A 14,330-nucleotide genomic window follows, 5' to 3' on the forward strand; every position below is an offset into this window, starting at 1 on the left:
CTGATGACTAGGCAGAAGATTAATAGAAGACCAGAAACTAGAAGCTTGTTTTTTAAAATCCGACTTTGGTTCAATAATACCAACAATCATCGGAGAAAAAGTGTGACAATGTTCCCAAAGGATGCGTTTGGACTCATCAGTGAACCCACGGACATTCCAAGTAAGGATATTCATCAAAAAAATTACTCTGATGCGGCGTTGGCCGCTTCCACTTCATCAGCCCAGCTTTGCGAAGCAATATTACTCATAGAACGAGCACTGTGAGACCCGCTAAAATCCACCACGTAGTCCCTCGGTTGAGTCCCAGCATCAAACGCAGCTTTAAGCTTACTGTCAATCAACATAACAGATTCCGGATTAGGCATCACCTGCGGCTTTCTCAACCTGCTCTTAATACCATCATCAGCAGGAGGTTTCCTGTCAGACTTAGGAGGTCGCCCACGCGGCCTTTTGATTTGTTCTGTTGAAACCAGCGCACTTGCCCGCTGCACTGCAACCATCTTCTTTTGACGAGCTGCCTCATCCACCTGCACCTCTACTTCCAAATCAGCTGCAGCCTGTTTCTGAAGTTGTGAAGACTTTGGCCGGTTAAACTCCGTCGCCAAAGTTTCATTCGCTCCAGAAAAAACCCCAGCTCCTAAAGGCGCCTCCTGAACAAAACCAGGCTGTCGTGACTCCTCCTTAGAACGAGGATTTATTGACTGGCAGGAGTCCGCCGCCAACCGCTCCTCTGTTCCAGATCCATCTTGCTGCGACGCCGTCGCCAAGATCTTGATGCTGTCATCCTGTATCAGTTCCAGAGGTTGTGGAGATTGTGGCCGGTTAGATGCCGTCGCCAAGATCCCCTTTTCTCCAGTGTTTCTAGGAGATATTGGCCGGTTAAATGCTGTCGCCAACATCTCCTCCTTTCCTGGAATAGCTTGAGGATTTAGCCGGATAGAAGCCATCGCCAAGTTCTTGTTGCTGTCATTCTGTACCAGTTCCAGAGGTTGTGGAGATTGTGGCCGGTTAGATGCCGTCGCCAAGATCTCCTTCTCTCCAGTGCTTATAGGAGATATTGGCCGGTTATATGCCGTCGCCAACATCTCCTCCTTTCCTAAACCCTCCCCTTGGGTAGCTCCGATCGTTTGCACATTTTCCCTCGTACACGGTCTAGGACTCCCAGCGAAGGACGAGTTATCGTAATCAGACTCGTAGTCTTCAACTATCCCATCTTTGCGAGGAAAGTCCTTTTCCAATAAATCAGGGCCATAAACTTCCTTCTCTCGCATAATGTTTTCCTCCTCTTCAAGGATCTCAAAATCATTAGCATGTGTAGAAACAGACTTGTCTCTTGGTCTCCAATGAGACACTTTTTTGGCCGGAGTAAACACATCATTCGGAAGTCCGTTCTCAGTTATCATAGCTCCGTCCTCCTTTTGCTTAGCAGGAGGAGCGTCAACATGCGTATCAATCTGATTAATCTTACCCTCAACCGGCTTAGAACGTCTACATTTATCCCTACTATGCCCTGTAATCTTGCATTGAGAACAAAACAAAGGTAGTTGTTCGTAATAAAATTCCACATAATAAGAAGCGTCATCCCCTTGCACATGCATGTACTCTTGAAGAGGAAGCGCAAGATCAACTTCGATCAAAATTCTGGCAAAATGCCCAACATCTCCGTAAGCCGAAGCCCCATCCATTTTAATAGACGTTCCAATGACATTGCCAATAGCCGTAAAAACTTCAGGATGCCAAAGTTCGACTGGAAGATAGTAAATACAAACCCAAACTTGGCAAAGAGATGAAATTTCTTTATACGGATTGAACCCCTTAGTCCATTCACGTAAGCGAAGCGATCCTTGGGACAGCTCCCAAGTAATTCTAGCCTGAGCAATCTTCTTATCAACCAAGTTTTGAAATTTAAGAGTAAAAAAACCTTTGCTCATAGGAATAAGCTTCCAAGCTGTAGGAATCTTCCAGACCTTCTGAAGCTCCTGTTTCAGTTCAGAAGAAGGTCTCGGTTTATCTCCTTTCTTGAGAAGAAGACGCCCAATCAAGGAGAACTTAAACTCTTCCTGCCGAGTTTTACAAAAATCCGCGGGCAACTTAAGAATAAAACCTTGATCAGAATCTTGTGCTTTCAGCGCCGTGAAGCGATGCGCAAAAACTTCCGGCCTCCTTGTCGATTTGGGAACAGTTGCCAACGCATAAGACTGACGACCCACTTCAGAAGAACTAGGGTTATCAAGCCTCACAGCGCTACTGGTCTTCCTCCCCAGAACCTCCGCAGCGTTCGCGTTATCCTTCCCTTCATCTCGCAGAATCGAATTCGGAGACCTTGGCCGATTAGAAGCCGTCGCCAAGGCTCCCTCCGCTGCATTCCTTGGAGACTTTGGCCGGTTAGACGCCGTCGCCAAAGTCTCGTTAACATCAGCCGAACAGGAAGGCGCAGAAACCCTAGACTGTGAAAGCGGAGAAAAATTATTGGATACGGGGGGGAGATTCAGCCCCGCACGATCGTGTTGCATCACCGGCGACGAAGTAGCGGCCGTCGACGAAGTTTGCATGGTGACGGCTAGGGTTTCTCAAACGAAAAAATCATGACGCTCCTTTTTATCACCAAGTAAAAGCAAAGAAATTTGTTGATATGCAGTCAAATATTATGAATAAATCATATATATATATATATATATATATGAAAACTCAACCACTTACATAAATAGTAATATATTGCCTAAGTTTATAATATTATGAAAATTTATATTGGTAATATATATGATTAAAATAGACTTTAAATGAAATAATTAATAACATATTTTTATATTAAATGATCACACATGTTCAGTAAATGTAAATAAAATATTTAGTAAGTATATGTATTAGAGATTTAACAAATGGTGGTGATAATGATTGTTATGCATCTATCGATCTCCTTTAGTGCACATTGGTAGGGGTGAGCAAAACCGGACCAAAACTGACGGACCAGACCGAACCGATCAGTTTTTTCGGTCCGAGTCGGTTTTGGTCCATGTATTGATTCGGTCCGATCCTATTTTCTTGGACCGAAAATATTTCGGTTCGGTCCCGGTCCAGGGGAGGCTAAAACCGACGAAAACTGGACCGAACCGAATATATATATTTTTAATATATATTTAATATTTTTATTAATATTATTAATATTTTTATTAATTTCTAATATTTTTATTAATTTTTAATATTTTTATTAAATTTTCTAATGTTTTTATTAATATTTTATTAATATTATTAATATTTTTATTAATTTTTAATATTTTAAAAATGGTCGGTTTTGGACCGAACTGGACCGAGAACCGATGGCGGTTTCGGTCCGATTTCGATTCGGTCCTAGGATTTCATTTGGTCCGGTTCGGTCCAAAAAATATAAAAATTCGGTCCTCGATTTCGTCGGTTCGGTCCGGACCGACTGCTCACCCCTACACATTGGCATTGCTTAATGGATCTAAAGTTTCAATAATAGACATCATTTCAAACATTTACCCGTCCTATTCTAACAATATCTGCGATCATTTTTATTTTGATAGAACGAGCAATAATTGTTCCTACCCGTTTCTTGTATAACATAAAATTTTAACATCCATATAATATTAATAAATAATTTAAATATAAAAATACTTTAAAATAATATTTATTGTTAAAAGAATATTGTCTCTCGTGCATCGCACGGGAGCAAAACTCGTATGATAAGAAAACGCAATTCAATTGATAAAATGGTTCCTATCTTACTTCAATTCATGATCGAATAATATGGTTCCTATCTTACTTCAATTGACACTTGATTAGATTTTTAAAAAATTAAAAAATTTAGAAATTAATTATTTTTAAATAAAGTATATTATATTTTCGACAAATTGTATTAATAAAAAAAAATATAAAACTAAGACAATCACTATATATATTTGTTCTTTAAAAAAATTGTATATAAATGATAATGAAACGCAGTTCAATTGATAAGACGCTTCTCAAACAATCTTAAAGTCAGTGGATTGACTCATGTGTGCATATGTTTTTGAAATTTTAAAAAATGTATACATGCAAGGACGATGTACGAAATCGTAAACCCTCTACCCCTGATAAAATATTGAACTCTTTGTTTATAGTTAATAAATATTAAAAATTATGAATTAATTATATTTAATAAAGTATAGTAGTTTATTTTCATGAAGTTACGATACTAAAAACTACCAAAGTAATACAATCATTGTAGTTAAGTCATTTTTTCGTATATATTAAGAAATAACTTTTTAATGCATTAAGATATCCACAAAAAAGCATAAAAAATACACAGTACATTTTTAAATTATGTTGGCGATCACTAAAGCTAAGTTGTTATTCATATATATTAGTGAGCAAGAAAAATATATACTTCAATTGTAGCAATTGGACAAGAGGTGACAATTTGATTTACATGTATTTATTTTTATTTAATACAATTTTTGACTCTTTATTTTTAGTTAATAAATATAAAAATTTAGAAATTAATTATATTTAATACAATATAATTTATTTTCGACAAATCAAGATAATTATAAAAAAAAAATACAATTATGAAATTGCTTATCTTTATCAATCAAATGCCAACGAAAAACTTTAGCTTAAAATGTATTCATTGAATTGAGTCTTTACATTTTTCCATCCTAAATTTATAAATTAATTATATTTAATACAATATAATTTACGAATTATGTGTATATTTAAATCACTTTACATATTATATTTAAATCACTTTACAACTTTAGTATACTTACTTTGATATCTATGTTTTTATGTTTTGTTTGATATTTTTTGTTTTTGTAATATATTTTTATTTAAATAAAGGGTGTGTTTACAAAAAAGAAAAGCATACATAACGAAAATAAAAGTAAAGAAACACTTATGGAAAATAAAAGTATAGAAAAGCATGTTAACAACAACAAAAAAAAATCGTCAAGATTTATGCATGATCGAGTAATTAAATAGATTCATGTTTGTTTACAAAATATATTATAAATTAGTCAAACTTCTATAACAGCCCGACTCCCGGGAGAATAAGAAACGGCTACTTAATGGGATTTGCTAGACTTTGTTAGAATAAAATGGGTGATATGTTCTTAGATTCAGGTAATACATTGTTAATAAAGGAGTGCTGCAATTGAAGGATAATAAATACAACAATTAAGATAGAAATTTTCCCAACCAGGATCAAAAGTTCGGAGGTCTGAGACAACAAGATAACACTTCATACTAGACATACATATATGCGAGGTTCAATTGCTAGAAATGCGATTGCCAAAAGAGTTCATAATAATTAGGCTAAGAATATTTAAAGAGTCATTCTCAAAAGATATCCACCTAAGTGAATATTATGGCAGCGGAAATTATTATATGAAACTACAGCAACATCCTCCCTCAGCCTCGCACGACACCACCTGCCGCTCAACCTGCAAAAGGTTTTGAAAACAATTGCAGGGCTGAGTACTAATATACTCAGTGGGTTTAGCCATTTGAAAACATTTGTAAATCCAATTAAAAGAATAATCCATGCTATGAACAGTATAACATAGAAATATTTGAAAGCATTCCATGCATACTTAAAATAAATTTGTGGATCCATTTCCAGTCTTCTCTATTGGTGCTTCACCTATAATGTGAACATGTGGGAGCAGCCCACAGAGGTCCACTACCATGCATGTTTCAGAAATGGGAGTAACCCAAGTCTGACAGTCTGGGGCAAGTGGGAGCAGCCCACAATACCCCCTTTGTGTGTACACAATCCTAACCAGGGCGATCCAATCGCTACGCTGGCTAGGACCCGATCGTTAGATAACATAGGAGCACTTTAAACAATAGAGATATAAGAAACATTTTAACATGGATATTCATTTGCATTTGCATAATACAAGTAGAGCTCAATAACTCAAAGCATACTTTGGAAAATAAAACCCACCTTGATAGGACAAGCCTGTAGATAAATTTTGCACAATTCTCTTCTTGTAAAACCAGTGCTAAAACCTTCTAATAAGTGGACCTACAAGATAATCTAATCTTAATAGGTCGCAAAATATCGTACGAGCTAACAATTCTACAAAGCTGCTAAATCTTAATATTCTACGCCCGGATTTTCAAAACTCAATCGAAAATCTTAAAAATCGAAATTATCAAAATATTTATTATTGCATTATTCACTATGCAAATTCATATCATATCTCAAAATCACACAAGGTAAATAATTACACTTGATAAAATAAATAGTCATATTAATATATCAATTGATTAAGAACTTAACTAAATAATTTTAAGTAAAGCATGATTTAATAAAAATTAAATCAACCCAACATCTAAAATAAAAAGCAGTCCAATACTTTAATTAAATCAGGCCCATCTTAAATCATAATATAGGCCCAAAAATAACAAACAAAGCCCAAAATTCAAAAGTCAAACCCCCAATTTAAACCTACACCTACACACATCACACACACACAACTCACGCACACCACACACACACCCCCAGCCTTCCTTTCTCCCTCTCTCCCTCTCCTCTTCTCGGCCTCCTGCCGCCGCCACCAGACGGCACGCCGCCGTCGGAGGCCAGCGGCTCCGCCTCCTCTCTCCTTCCCTTCGACCTCTCTCTGTCTTCCCTCAGCTCTTGTCTCCTTCTCACTCTCCCTCACTTCTCGCCCTTCTCCCTCATCTCTCTTCCTCTCACGCTACTGCTGCCGCCGCCTGACGGCGGCGCCACTCGACGGAGGCCGGCAGCCGGCCCCTCTCTCTCTCCTCCGATCTCTCTCTCTTCTCATCTCTCTCTCTCTCTCTTCTTCCAGCCCTCTCTCTTCTCCTCTCTCTCTCTCCCTCTTCTCCGTCGATGGCAGGGGAAGCCACCGCCGCCGCCGCCGCCGCGTCGACAGCAGCACGGCAGCAGCTTCCGCCTCTCCTTCACCGTCTCCCTCTCGACCGGCAGCAGCAGCTGCCTTCGCCATCCCTGCACGGAGCAGCGCCGCTGCCTCTCCTTTCCTCCAGATCCGGCGACGCCGTCGCCTTCGCTCCGTCCGACAACAGCAGCGCCGGCGCCGCCTCCTCCTGCCACGCCGAGCAGCCGATGCTGCTCTACTTCTCCGGCTAAAACCGCCGGCCAACACCCCTCCCCAAAATCACCTCAAAACCCCTATCTCATTCTAACCTTCTAATTTCTTTGAAAAGGTGAAGGAAAAATTGTAATCTTTTTTTATGCAAAATTCAGTCTTTCTTATGAAATGGACAAAACACTTGAGAAATATATATATACTTACAGACTGTGTTCTTTGATATGTTTGGTGTATGGCTGAGTTGATTTGAGGTAGATATTGTTCAAAGAGGTTTCTTGTGTTTCGATTGAATTTTTGGAGAGGAAAGAAAGCTGATGATATTTGAGTTTTCTGTGAATGATCTTGAGTTTTGGCAAGTTTATTGTGGAAAGAAAAATTTGCATGTAAGATGATTGGCTTAGGATGTGGTGAATGGTGGAGTGAAACGTGGCTGAAATTTTTGATGAATGAGGACAAATGGCTGCTGCCCAAAAACCATAACACATAAATCTCTCTCCAAAATCAAAAGTCAAAAATCTACAAAATTTAATAAGGCATGTGGGCTGACATGAATAAAAAAAATATGGATCAAAATGGGCTTACAAAATACACATAATCTTAACTCAAAAATAAGTAAGACCCAAACTAGATAAGTTAGTATAATAATTTTATTTAGGCCCAATTCAAATTAAGAACTAAATAAAAAAAAAATGTAAGACCATTTCCTTTGAGCTCGTCTGGTGTTATTAAGAAATAAATTCACATAGTCGCGTATTTGCATTTAATCTTTTTTTTTTTGGTAAAATTTGATAAAATCTTTTATTAAAAGAAATAACCCCCTTTTTTTATCAACAAAAATTTTATCCGGGCGAGAATTCACTTAAATAATATTCTAAGTTCAAGTATTATCGGGAAATCCTATTAGGAAAAATCGGGGTGTTACAACTTCTCATTGAAAATACAAAAGTATTTATTGAAAATAATGTTCCCAATAATATATATCCATATTTAATTAATATATTAAAATTATAAAATAATAAATACATAAAGGGTAAATATGTCTTTTTATGTTGAACATTAATTAATTTTTGGATTTGATCCTGATCAAATTGATCCAAATAGCAAGGTCCTTATAAATATCCACTTTTTTATTTTGATACACTTCATATCCACCTTGATTTTTTTAGTATTTGTTTGATGAAAAAGATGCACTGATTATGACATGAGAGACAATTATTGTGATTGAAATAATGATTGGTACTATGATTCTTATTCTTTTGTCATTTAGTATGGCATGTGTATGAGTGTGAGATAGTAATTGCATGCATGTGAATGAAGTTTCCGGCTTTTATTTGTATTGTTTTAAGTCTGCTTCCTTAATTGAAGTTTTCGCCAATTAAACTTTCCACTTCGAGGTTTCCTGTTATAATGCGATTAAGCTTTCTGCTTCAAGTAGGGGTATAATCGAACCGAGCCGAATCGAATAGTAGTGTGCTTAAGTTTGGTTTGTTTAGTATCGAGTCGAATCCCGAACTTTGTTTATCAAATACTTTGAGGCTCACGAGCCTATACGAACTTTCTAAATTTATACTTATATTCAAAATATTGATTATTTTCTTTAAAAAATAAATTATTTCATTCATAATAATAAATATATTAATTATTTTATTATAACAAACTGAGTTAATTAGAGATTTAATACAACTATGATTAATTTTAGTAGATAAATATAAGTTGTACTTACTAATATTTTATATTTTTTAAGATAAGATCATTTAACGAACGTGTTTACGAGCTAACGAGCCGAATACTGTCAAGCATAAGTTTGGTTTGTTTATTTATCAAACTTTTCTAAACGAATTTAAACGAGCTTTTTTCGAGTCGAGCTCAGAATAGTTTGCAAGCGGCTTGGTTTGTTTACAGCCATAGCTTCAAGGATTATGGTTATAATACAAACTTTTCGCCGTTTATTTTAAGTTTCTGTTTTCTCATTTTAAACTTTCCGCTCACTCATTTTATTCCGCTCCATCATTTTAAACTTTTCGCTATTAATTAAGTTTGCGCTCACTATTAATTAATACTCCCTCCATCCCAACTTAAATGGTGCACTTCTTTTCGGCACGGGATTTAAGGAGAATAATATTGTTGTGTAAAGGTGTGTGAGACCATATTGTTTAAAGTATAAAATTATTACTAAAAATAAAAACGCATCATTTTAGTTGGAACAACTCAAAAAGAAATACGCACCATTTAAGTTGGGACGGAGGAAGTACTTCACTGTGGAAACCCTAAGAGAAAGAGCCGCAATTGTATTCAGAAATTTATGCTTGTGTTAGTAGGTTGGTGAAATAGATGTTAATGTACAAAATTTGTACTTCAAAATTTTGAACTTACACAAAAATAATATTTTAATATTATTTGGCATATAGTGTAGGAATAAATTAAATTGGCAATGGGGTGTATCAATTCTTATAAGTATTTCCACTTAAATAAATGGGTGGGAGGGACTAATTTTGAGGAAATAAATGAAATGTTTTTAAGTGGCAGCACAATAATAATGAGTAGGATTCACCCACAAACAGAAAAGGTCGGTGCTATGGACTGATGGGAAAGTATGATGAGGACGAACCCAATCGTCGTGTTTATGGCATTTGGTACAAAAGGCGACGTTTATCCCATTGCTGTAACACTCTAATTTCTTCTCCTCTTCCTACCCTTGCTCTAAATATCACCGCCTTCTTTACGATTGTTTCCCTTCTTAGGCTATTGCTGCAGCTTTCGCTTCCGATCAAAAGCAGTATCAGGTCGCATTCGTAACTCATTCCGCGCACCAGGTTGGCCACATTTACTGCTAGTGCTTTTGTTTTGCAGTTAAGTTTGATGAATCTATCGAAATCTGTTGCTTCTGTTTAAACTTGTATAGAAAAAGCATATACACATTTGTTTGGAATTGTTAGTATATTCTATGTACTGATCAGGATAGCTAGACATTTTCGTTGGAAGTTACTGGATAAATCTTGCACTTTATTTGTGCTTGGAAAAACATAGGAACCAGGAAAAATGAGTAGATTGGAAGAAAGGCTCGATTGCAACTTGGGCGGCGGAAAGGACTTACCAATAGGCTATAGGCGTCTATTATTCTGCTTTCCTCAATAATGTAATACTGACCTCGACCAAATTCCTAAGCGAGGGTGTTACCTTCACTCGACGTTGAGAAGAAATAAAAATTGTAAAATTGAGATGCAAATTATGAACCTGATCTATTAATGGAGGTTAGAATAGAAGATCTTCTGTAAATAAGGTTTACAATATCAAATCGCCAATTCTAAAAAATTGAAAATACAATGGCCTGTGTTTTTTGAACTAAGAGAATCTGTAACTGACGAATTGATCTTCAAAGCAAGGGATCAAAAGTATTGTCCTCAGTTGCCAGACTTATCTATGCTGAAATGACATCACTTTGTATGAAATGTGTGTTTCCTAATTATATTTTTATTATTGTAGTAAGTTAGTCTCTCAAACTGTGGTATAGTTGGTGCCTTTTGATCCTGTGATAAGAAGTTGCACTTATAGCCAAGTGATGACTTCCCAATCACCTAGAAAGGCTATTTTAACAAGCCACTAACCACTGAGCTAAGAGTTTGATCCAGAACTAATAGGCTTATAGCTGATTAATCAAATCCAAACTATTGATTTCATCAAAAAAAGAATATAGCCTCATCAACTACAATATTGGACCAGCCAGTATTGGTTTCCCATCTTTTCAGCTGTCAAGGGTGTGTATGCGAGTTTCTTGGCAAACTGAAGGTTTTGAGTGCAACATGCTAAACATTGTGGACCCTGATATATTCATACAAACTAGTTAGCCCTTGTAGTATAGTCAGTTATGCATTCTCCAACTAAGGATCATTTGGAAGCTGTTAACAGAATAATCAGATATCTGAAAGGATCATGTGGAAGGGGATTATTGTTCACCTAAAGGACATATAATTCTATACTGATGCGACTTGGTAGGGTTTGTAACTGACAGGCAGTCCACTTCTGGATATTGTTCTTAACTTCTTATGTATGGGGCAATTTCGTCACATGACAAAGTAAAAGACAGAATGTGGTAGGTTGGAGTAGTGCTGAACTTGAATTCCGTCCAATGGTGAATGGAATTTGTAATTGATATGGTAGAGGAAAATATGGTTGAACTTAGACTGCCATTTAAAGGACCTATGACTTGTACAACATGAACAAACTAAACATGTAGAGATAGATCGTAACTTCATCAAGGAAAAACTTGAAGGTGGAGACATATGTACCAACCCCAGCTTGACGAAGGAACACATCAAGCCACACTTTGATTCGTTGATTAGAAAGTCCGCTCTCCATAACTTGTACAACCCAATTTGAGGGGGAGTGTAAGTATTATCATGTCTGTGTATAGTTTAGTTTGTGTTGGAGTATTACAGATTAGGTTTCTTATTTCCTTGGTTACAAGTGGATGTTTTAGGTATATCTTTTCTTGTGCAACAGGTAATCTATGTGTATATATATGGGTTCCTTTACCCTACATTATACACAAATCAGTTTCTACCTACAACACAGGATCAAAGATCGAAGGTCCACTTTGGCATAGTGTGTTTTTATTGGAGATAACATGATTCCATGGAAAAGCATGAAACATAGTGTATTTTCACTTTCAAGCAGAGAGTTGTATATAGAGCTATGAACCAAACATAGTGTGATAACCAAGCTGCCTTTCACATTGCATCTAACTCGGTCAACTATTACTTTGTTTGTGGAAAAATTCAAAAAGGTTTGATTTCTTCAAGACGTATGAGATATCTGGGGATCAATTGGGAAACATTTTCACAAAGGCAATTAACATAGTTAGTAAGCTAGCCATGAGTAATATCGACGCAGCTTAAGAGGGAGTGTTATAGATTGTATATATTTTAGGTAGTTTACTATGTAATTATGGTTTCTTCCTAGAGTAAATTTGCTGAAATTATACATGTATAATTAGTGGATGCAAATCAAAACTATATTAACTCTTAACTACGAGTCTACATTATTGAAAGCTTTTCAGCAGAAAAACAACTTATGACCATGACATTGAGGAATCAAAGAATGAAAAGTTTGCAATCCTATTCAGTACTAAATCAATAGTAAAAAGAAGAGGCGTCAAATTTCATAACTAAGGATAAAAGCGAATCTTAATTAGAAAAATCAAATTAACAGATAGTTAATGTATTATATTGATAAAGCTGAATTGATGAATTTGTGGTAAAAAAGGAATGAACCAGTTTATGTTCTTGTCAAATGGTGGCTAGGAAGAAGACATGTAATTGACAATAGATTTTTATGCTGTTGTTTAGTTTTATTAGATCCTCTTATTAAGTTTAGGACTTAGGATGATAGCTATGCCAACATTAGGTATGCATGAGTCTAAATTTGTCAGAAAAAATTATTCTTAAGCCTACTCTAGATTGTTGGGTATGGTTAAAACTGTGGGGGGTAAGGAAGGTATTGTAGATCCCATAGTTCATGAACAGGGAATTCCTTTGGGAATGGGAAGTCCAAAGCCTATTCATGCCAACCATTTGTTGTATACTTAAAAATTGTTCTCCTGAAGTTAAATTAACAGTTTAGTTTAAATATTTTAAAGCATCATTCTCACATCACACTTTTAAGAATTGAATTGAAGTGTTCCATTAGCATTGACAGTTTTGTTTGTTGTTATCATAATTATTCATTTCTCTGACTTGTAGAACCTAAAAGTTCACTTGGGAGCAAAGCGAATTTCATACTTCCCAATTTCTTCACCACCTGTTTTGTCTTTCCATCAAGACCATGATCCTGGAGGTCTCTTTACCCAGTGTCTTTTTTCTTTGTCGCCACATTCTCCAAGGATATGGCCCTATGTGTTAAAAGGGTGGACATCCATGTTTCACTCTATAAATATGGCAGTCTTCTAAATTGGCGTGCTTTGCTATATGCTCTTGTCTAAAATTTAATCTATTTTACAGGTCCTGTCGATACGTCTTTTCTTCTACAAAAGAAAGAGATTACAAGAAAACACAAACAAAAATGTGTTTCAGTCGTTGAAAGGATATACGGAGAAGACACAGTAATGGATGGTGATCTTATCGTCATAAATTTCTTTGCCCTGGTAACTTCTGAGAAAAATTATGTGCATTCTTTATGATATATATATATATATATATATATATATATATATATATATATATATAGGCCAAGGTTCAATGAAGAAGGCCTAAATGTAAGAAAGAAGAGAGAAGTAATCTCATCCGTTGATCTCATCTAATCTAACGAACATGATTTATTCACGCCATGTTCAACAGATTTTTCCGTTGAACATATGGGGGGTCGAACCCCAGAACCCCCAAAAATATTATATATGTTCACGGATGTTCAACGAAAAAATCTATTGAACATGGCGTGAATAAATCATGTCCGTTAGATTAGATAAGATCAACGGATGGGATTTCTTCTCTCTTCTCTCTTACATTTAGGCCTTTTTCATTGAACCTAACCCTATATATATATATATATATATATATATATATATATAGGTAAAGGGTATGGTTAAAACTGTGGGGGGGTAAGGAAGGTATTGTAGATCCCATAGTTCATGAACAGGGAATTCCTTTGGGGATGGGAAGTCCAAAGCCTATTCATGCCAACCATTTGTTGTATACTTAAAAATTGTTCTCCTGAAGTTAAATTAACAGTTTAGTTTAAATATTTTAAAGCATCATTCTCACATCACACTTTTAAGAATTGAATTGAAGTGTTCCATTAGCATTGACAGTTTTGTTTGTTGTTATCATAATTATTCATTTCTCTGACTTGTAGAACCTAAAAGTTCACTTGGGAGCAAAGCGAATTTCATACTTCCCAATTTCTTCACCACCTGTTTTGTCTTTCCATCAAGACCATGATCCTGGAGGTCTCTTTACCCAGTGTCTTTTTTCTTTGTCGCCACATTCTCCAAGGATATGGCCCTATGTGTTAAAAGGGTGGACATCCATGTTTCACTCTATAAATATGGCAGTCTTCTAAATTGGCGTGCTTTGCTATATGCTCTTGTCTAAAATTTAATCTATTTTACAGGTCCTGTTGATACGTCTTTTCTTCTACAAAAGAAAGAGATTACAAGAAAACACAAACAAGAATGTGTTTCAGTCGTTGAAAGGATATACGGAGAAGACACAGTAATGGATGGTGATCTTATCGTCATAAATTCTTTGCCCTGGT

At 36.0% G+C, this 14,330-nt stretch overlaps 1 protein-coding gene and 1 long non-coding RNA gene across 3 annotated transcripts; one reads left to right on the forward strand and one right to left on the reverse strand.

The window, feature by feature from the left end:
• Nucleotides 1-5,160: 5,160 nt before the first annotated feature.
• On the reverse strand, nt 5,161-7,551 carry LOC131019372 (uncharacterized). Its single transcript, XR_009100221.1, has 3 exons — nt 7,287-7,551; nt 5,948-6,028; nt 5,161-5,441 (listed from the first exon to the last, which is right to left on the reverse strand). It is a non-coding gene; the product is annotated as an uncharacterized LOC131019372 (long non-coding RNA).
• Nucleotides 7,552-9,577: 2,026 nt separating this feature from the next.
• LOC131019373 (uncharacterized) lies at nt 9,578-14,328 on the forward strand. 2 transcript variants are annotated; one of them, XM_057947907.1, is made up of 4 exons: nt 9,578-9,744; nt 9,824-9,895; nt 13,079-13,221; nt 14,187-14,328. In XM_057947907.1, exons 1-4 carry the CDS (start codon nt 9,666-9,668, stop codon nt 14,289-14,291), a joined length of 399 nt encoding a protein of 132 aa, XP_057803890.1. In that variant the 5' UTR covers nt 9,578-9,665; the 3' UTR covers nt 14,292-14,328. The 2 variants fall into 2 exon arrangements, 1 of the variants encoding a protein (XP_057803890.1); XR_009100222.1 differs by lacking the exons at nt 13,079-13,221; nt 14,187-14,328 and adding an exon at nt 11,583-11,947 and having other exon boundaries at nt 9,581-9,744.
• Nucleotides 14,329-14,330: the final 2 nt, after the last annotated feature.

The sequence above is a fragment of the Salvia miltiorrhiza genome, chromosome 4, assembly GCF_028751815.1.
Source record: "Salvia miltiorrhiza cultivar Shanhuang (shh) chromosome 4, IMPLAD_Smil_shh, whole genome shotgun sequence".
Lineage (NCBI taxonomy): Eukaryota > Viridiplantae > Streptophyta > Magnoliopsida > Lamiales > Lamiaceae > Salvia > Salvia miltiorrhiza.

Coding starts and splice junctions, on each gene's coding strand:
- LOC131019373 (XM_057947907.1), top strand. CDS start 9,666: ATGGGAAAGTATGATGAGGACGAACCCAATCGTCGTGTTTATGGCATT. Junction 9,896..13,078: donor TAACTCATTCCGCGCACCAG/GTTGGCCACATT, acceptor TCTATTTTACAG/GTCCTGTCGATACGTCTTTT. Junction 13,222..14,186: donor TCATAAATTTCTTTGCCCTG/GTAACTTCTGAG, acceptor TCTATTTTACAG/GTCCTGTTGATACGTCTTTT.